The sequence below is a fragment of the Gymnoscopelus braueri genome (assembly GCF_963280865.1).
Source record: "Gymnoscopelus braueri genome assembly, chromosome: 2".
In the NCBI taxonomy this organism is placed as follows: Eukaryota; Metazoa; Chordata; class Actinopteri; order Myctophiformes; family Myctophidae; genus Gymnoscopelus; species Gymnoscopelus braueri.
In genome coordinates this window covers 52,293,590-52,300,845 of record NC_137604.1, presented here as the reverse complement: position 1 = coordinate 52,300,845, position 7,256 = coordinate 52,293,590, and the positions used below count along the sequence as shown (strand labels likewise).

Here is a 7,256-nt window from a genome sequence, read left to right as displayed (position 1 = left end):
AGGAGGAGGAGAAGGAGGACGCGGCACTGCGAGGCGGGGGTTTATTACGTGAGGCGAGGAGGAGCTCCTCCTCGCGAAATAAACCGTCCTCCTTCTGAGAAGGAGGACGGTTTATTTCGCGAGGAGGAGTTCCTCCTCGCGAAATAAACCGTCCTCCTCCTCCGAGGAGGAGAAGGAGAACGCGGAGAGGCGGGGCTTTGATGTGCCGACGGGGACCTGTCTTTTGTTGTTCCCCCCCACATAGCAACCAGGAAGCTACGCTAGGGGAACGCTGAACACGCGTGCACACGCACACGCTTGTCCACGACGGAGGCGCGCCGACAAGTGGAGCTTGAGGCCGAGGAAGCGCGCCCTCGCGCCTCCAGGCGCGAGTGCCCGCGCTGACCCGGCCGATGCTCCACTTGTCGACTCAGCGCCGTTTGAGTTGTAAACCGATAGGGACAGAATAGTTCTTTTCATGGATCACTGTGTGTGTGTGTGTGTGTGTGTGTGTGTGTGTGTGTGTGTGTGTGTGTGTGTGTGTGTGTGTGTGTGTGTGTGTGTGTGTGTGTCAGGGAGAAACTAAAACAAAAGCCAGCAGAACACAATAAAAGTATCTTAACAGTCCATTGAAAGCATGAGCGCGTGCGCGTGTGCGTGCGCGCGCGCGCGTGTGTGTGACTGTGTGTGTGTGTGTGTGTGTGTGTGTGTGGTCGCGGCCATATGCTTGTGCACAAGCCTGGCGTGTGGCTCCCTCTAGTGTTCCTTCTACACAATTGCTGGGTGGGTGGTAAAAACAAGCGAGCCTTCTTCAATCACCCTGGTTCTCCATTCACCCTGTAACATATATACTATTCTCATGTCTTACTAAATAAAGTACATCAATCAATCAATCAATCATGTACCTTGCATGGTCACATCATGCATACTTTACATTACTTAAGACCATTTTTCAAATATATATTATTCTTTAACATTTTGGACAAAAGTAGGATATTACTGTTCTTATTGTTACTGTCACCATTATATTTATGTAGGTACATACATTTCATAAGGCCTACTTTAAATCAGATTTACACTGGCCAAAGTGGCCTGGTGTAAAGGAGTGCAGTGGTGGAAAAAGTACTCAAATTTTTTACTTAAGTAAAAGTACAAAAGTATTGGTATCAAAATGTACTTAAAGTACCAAAAGTAGAAAGTACTATTATGCAGAATGTCCCATTTCACAAGGTTTCTAATTAATAGAATGTATAACAATCTTTTGAAAATAGCAGATCTACATTTTATTATTATAATTAAACTCTATATTGGTAGTTTGGTCCAACTTATATACATACATAGTGATGGCAGCGGAATGAGAAGAGTGGGAATAATGTGTGTTGGTGACAAGTGCCCTTTTTTGCTTTTTTAGTATTTATTTGATGGACTGACTGATCAGCTGGTTGATTGGCTTTCACAACTTTTTTTCCATATAACAATAACAAATATTCATATTTAAAATAATTGAAGTAATTTCATTTCCCAGGCTGATTTATTTCTAGTTCACCCTTGCACTCTTGTTCTGCTCTGTAGTTTGTAATCCATGGCTAACTAAAATAATGAGACACTCATGCTGGCATATTCTTAAATCTGATTGGCCATGGGTTTTCAACCCTGTTATTATTGGTTACTTTCTGCTCAATATTGGCTTGCATGGTGTAAAACACAGCCTAGGGCCTAGGCCCTCTCATTGGCCTAGGCCCTAGCCAATGAGACTCAATGCTGTAATTATACTGATTGGCTAGGATCTTTACAACATGTCCCATATTGATTGTTCACTGCTCTCCCCTGCTGTCAGTCAATATAAACCATTCACCTGGCTACATAGTTTCCACTGAGGGGTCTGCCACCGAAGACAGCAAAGATGGTAAGTGGACACTGTGTGCCATAGGATCAAACAACTAGCTTACTGTGACCGGCTCAATGGTAAGACGGATGAAAGCAGAGGTTCTTTGATCAAAGTCCTCTATAGCAACACAATGATTGCCTAGTTGTGACTGTACCATAGTGGAAATAAGAAGATACAATATGTATCCTGATAGACTCTTGTCTCTGTCTCTTTGAATGTGTGTTTGGGTATGGCTGCTTTATCGCTGCACAACCGGTGTGTAGTCACACCCAAGCTCATCAGTCTAATTAATTTGACTCAGGTTTAAGGTTAATGGGTTCAGTCAAACAAGGCCTACACCCTTTCCACTTTGTAAAATGTGTGTCAATGTTTAATGAATTATTTACAGAAATCATTGTTTCAGTGTTGTAAGAACAAAGAATATTGCTATTATCTGTTATTGAAGCTACCAGTATTCACTGGCAGGTTTCCAATGTTTGTCTTGTAGTAAGAGGAACTTCTCTTGTAAATAATTGAAGAAAATATATTTACTTGGACAGATTAGATGGTAATTGTCATTGTGATGATTTGAAGTGATGTTTTTAATTTTGAGTGTACCACTTTAACCAAGTTTGCAATCCCTTATGGGTCCATTGGGTTACATTTGTACACTCTCAGAGTTGGAATTAAAACTCAGGATTGTATAGTAAGCCGAACACACAATGTTGTACAGGAACAATCAAGAGCCCTTCAACCATTGCTCTCCCTGTCTGTTATTTCAGCACTGATTGTACCGGATTAATCTAAAGACACCGGAATATGTATTACACTAAAGGGCTGTCCACACCAAGCACTATATGAGCACTATAACTATTATGTGGATGGCAAGAGTTCAAACCACAACTATGATGATAGTGTGTGTGGACAGCCCATTATTCTGAGAATTAATTAGTTTGACCACTGTACTCTACATCCTCCTAGTTGCTTGTATAGATTATATTCCTATTCTATATTATAATCTGGATGCATAATAGCCACTGCTTTAAATATTAATATTGCATGGATGATACTATCCCTCTCTTCCCCCCCCCCCCCCCCCCTGTGTTTTCTGTAATGAGTCTCGAAATACAAATGATTGGAACATTGTCCTCCAGTGCAAGGCTCTACACCGGTGTATATGGTCAATGATAAACTAGTATTGATGTGAGATAGGAGCAGACTGGTGTGTAGTTCAGGGTGTGGCACCAGTAGAGATGCAGGGGAGGATATTGTTGAAGTCTGGCTAGCACTGCAACTGTCAGGTGATGCCAGGGACACTGATCACCTGATGGGGAGGGCGATATAGCCAATCAATAGTTCTAGTAGTCAACATTTATAACAGACGCGCACACTAAAAGCATAGTCATTTTACTCTGTTTTTTTTCCCTCCTTGCCCTGTAACCTCTGTTCTTAACTGCCGTACTGTCTTTGGCGCCTGAATTTCCCCCGCAGGCTCAATAAAGGTCTTATCTTAATGTGATAACATGGCAACTATAATAATGATGAATATATATGTAGTTTAATTGTCTATTTACAGTAGATAACGATGATTATATATCTTAGCGTTAGAGTAGATTGCAATCTTGTTCCGGGGAGAACAGAGTAATAAGTAATATCTTTAGAAATTGTTGTAATACTAAGTTCCCAATACTAACGTGTGTGTGTGTGTGTGTGTGTGTGTGTGCTCAAATAATCACATCTCTATTTAATTGATTTTCCCATGGCCCCCAGGTTGATCAGTAACTATTCTCGGGGGAAGGGGCCTAGTATAGACCGCTGGGGGGACTAAAAGTATAGGGGTTAACTACAAACTCTTAACTGGCCCCTCCCTTTTTCCCTCTACACCAAATATTTGCCTATCTTCAAGCTCACACACAACGTGCCGTGCTGTAACTTGTTGTGAGCTTGTAGATCTGATATTTCTGTCGAACGTTTGCCTATTATGACTTAACCAGAATAGGGAAGCTAGGGTTCGTGTGGTTCCTCATTACAAAGGAACACTGTCTATATAAAGGCGTGACATGATGCATGATGTATTGTCACAGTCTGTCATGGCAGAATATTCCAGAATGATGCATCATTTTATGATGCATCATTTTATGCTTTTACTATCTACTCGTGATGACTGCGCCTCTGTGACCAAACATCTCTCCTTCCCGTTTCATGGTTTTTATAGCCCCCATTACACTGTCCCACCCTGGTTGATCATCTACACAGCACTAGATAATAACCAACCTATTTAACGTCCCACATCCTTGTCACCATTGTTTCAACACATGCCTAAAACCCCCTCCCATACTGCAGGTTTTAATATACAGTACATTCTGGTGCTATCTTAAGCCAGGCTAGCTCACTTATTCAGTAGCCCACCTATTCAGTATCTTTGTCACTTATCTGTAACGGTATAGGTTTGCACCTGCGTCTTTCACAGAAGTGGTTTTTTTATATTGGAGTCCTAGTTTAAACCCTGGCCCACTCAGACCTTTAGTAGACCTAAGATGCCAAAGTCCAAGAGTGTCTGAAGTGTTATGCCAAAAGTCTAAAATGGCATGGCTGCTTTCCCGGTTTTAATGGAATCACAGGCCTCCTGACCCCTTGGCGTTGATTTAATTCCATTAAAAGTTTATTGGTTTGATTGTCCATCCATGTTTTTATAACGATAATGTTTTTTTGTTTCCTTATTTACAGAAAGTCACCAACATGACATTCAAGGAGGGGATGGAATTTAAGATCAGAGTGAAGCCCAAGGATGACTGTGAATCGTAAGTATTCCCCATGACATAAAAGTAATTTAAACTCCTCCTATAATAACTCAGCTCTCTGTCACTATTTAATCGAAGATGACTTAAACCAGTGGTTCCCAAACTTTTTAGCTCGAGACTCCCAAAAAATGTTGCTGTCTCCCCAGTCACCTAAACTAGTGAAAATGGCAGATCTACAAGCTTACAACGCCACAAATGGGTCCTGACCCAGTGTTTTGGAACCAGTGATTTAAACTAAATGTGTGTTTTGTGTATAAGCATAAACCCCTTTCTGTTGTCTTCATGCCTTATACCACTAGTTTTGCCATCAACATCGGTCATGACGAGCACAACATTGCGCTGCACTTCAACCCCCGTTTTGATCCCCATGTCATCGTCTGCAACTCGTGTTCTGGTGGGGACTGGATGGACGAGCAGCGTGATGAAAATGTCCCTTTCTCACGTGGGGAGGAGCAAAAGGTGTGTGTGGTATTTGCAGTTTTGTGACTGTCTTAGTGAAATATCTTTTGGATCAACCATCTTGTTAAGTAAAGTGATGAAAGGGTGATAAGATGTTGTATTTTAACTTTTGCTTGACACTAAAAGCATATAAAATCTAATTGGTTGACTTTACTTGCATGTAAGAAGCATGCACGCCGATTGCCTTGAAATACTATGTAAACATACTAAATTGGCTTAAGTAAAGTGGAATAGGAATTGAAAATTCACATTTATCAAGTATTGTCACTGTGACAGTTTCAATTAAATATGCCAAAGTGCAGTATACTATACCAAAAAATAACTTTATAGTAAAAATGACAAAACAAATGTGATAGTATCTGTACTGTTGTTCCCATATTTAATACAATGATTTATGTTACATAAATTAAGCTTCATAAACCATGAGTCAGCAGACATTAGCAATATTATACCTGTGCTTTGCTATGGCATGTTTAGGACTCTGCCCTTGCACTGTCCACATGTTACACTGATGATGCCATCTATCATAACTATATGAGGGGTTTTATTGTCTCATAAAATGTCATCGGTTGCTGACAGAGATTGCTTCTCCCAAAATGACAGTCTAGCTCTGCTTGGTGTCAAAGTGAAAGTGCTGCAAATTATGCCCTTGATTGACACTTGGCTCAATCCATATTTAGTATTTTATGTCAGACCCTCTCAACTAAACTTTGAACCTAATGAGTAAAAGTAGATTATATTTTATGGCGCCAAAGACCAAACGGCGTCTGTATCTACCGTAGACTATATCTGTCCCCTCAACCAATCACAGCACACACTGATAGGAGTATGATGTAAAAAGAACTGAATGGCATAAACAGTCTGCCCAACCAACCAGGGATTGCATAGTAAAGTGAGATTTGTCAAAAGCATGAAAAATGTTGTGGGGGGGGGGGGGGGGGATTCTTTAGATGCACCAACATTTCTTATGAAGCAGTTTTGTAGGTGAAGTCTTCATAAAGATGGATATTTCCATTTAGCCAAAGGAGATATAGGCCGTCACCACCACACTAGTCGACATGCCCACAAGCAGCCAGTTTGGGGACGATTCCATCCCAGATTTGTCCTGTCTGGCTTCACCACTGAACATTGCGTTGTGTGCAGCTTTGTTCACCAATTGTACATATAGTAACTTATATGGTCAAAAATTGGAGAGGGAGGCCACACCATTATTAAATTTTGTTTTCTTCCTCTCTGTCCCTAATCCCACAGTTCTACATCAACTACACCTCGGATACGTTTTACATCAAACTTCCTGATGAGAGCATGATGCACTTCCCCAATCGCCTTGGCGACGTCAAGTACAAGCATTTCTCGGTCACCGGTGACGCTAAGATCATTGGCATCAAGCTAAAGTAGAAGTTCACCTCTCCCTGACTCCCGTAGCTGATAGAGAAAAATACCTGACTGTGAAATCTGTGTAAAATGTTCCAGCTTAACAGCACTCTGAGCCTGGTCAACCTGGCTCTTCATCCATTGTTTTTCTTTCTGAAACTAGTTAATAATAAAAACAGAATTCATTAAGATCTAGACAGCCAATACATGTAGTGACAGGAAATGGCCTCAAGAGGACACCAAACCAAGGCTAACCTCAATGCATTTCACTAACATGTCTGTAAGCCTCTTTGAAATATTAATTAAAAACACTGTGAAACAAGTATAATTTTGTTTATTGCTCTATTTTTCTATTATGTCCAGTTTTAATTGTGATGTTCTTTGCAATATTTTTGTTTGCGTCACCCCCTGTCGCTCTTACACGAAAGCCTGTACACACACAAGCCTGTACACGCACACACAATCTCCTATTCACGTTCCAGCTACAGACCAATATCATGACATCATGCAGATATGATATGTGGCTGTTTATTAGACTGGTGTGCTTGTGTTAATTCTTTCACTACAATGATTGTCTACTCTTACAAGTTAGTTTAAACCCAAGAGCACCCTGTTAAACTGGTTGCAGAGCAGTTGTTAATGGAGAAAAATAATTGCTCCTGTCTGTGAACAGTCATCAAACTATAATGCACTCAATTAGACTATAGATTCGGGCTAGACTGGGACGGGGGGGGAAACGTATTCATCTTAATGATTTGGAATGATTTATGGCTGTG

The 7,256-nt window shown here is 41.0% G+C and overlaps 1 protein-coding gene across 1 annotated transcript; it reads left to right on the top strand.

Moving 5' to 3' along the window:
* Nucleotides 1-1,821: 1,821 nt before the first annotated feature.
* Nucleotides 1,822-6,672, top strand: lgals2b (lectin, galactoside-binding, soluble, 2b). The gene is made up of 4 exons (XM_080456133.1): nucleotides 1,822-1,885; nucleotides 4,574-4,647; nucleotides 4,947-5,106; nucleotides 6,358-6,672. Exons 1-4 carry the CDS (start codon nucleotides 1,883-1,885, stop codon nucleotides 6,502-6,504), a joined length of 384 nt encoding a protein of 127 aa, XP_080312259.1. The 5' UTR covers nucleotides 1,822-1,882; the 3' UTR covers nucleotides 6,505-6,672.
* Nucleotides 6,673-7,256: the final 584 nt, after the last annotated feature.

What these genes read in the sequence shown, in the direction of transcription:
- lgals2b (XM_080456133.1), top strand. An exon ending in CCCAAGGATGACTGTGAATC is followed by an intron (nt 4,648 to 4,946) that starts GTAAGTATTCCC and finishes TTATACCACTAG; the next exon opens with TTTTGCCATCAACATCGGTC. An exon ending in CACGTGGGGAGGAGCAAAAG is followed by an intron (nt 5,107 to 6,357) that starts GTGTGTGTGGTA and finishes CTAATCCCACAG; the next exon opens with TTCTACATCAACTACACCTC.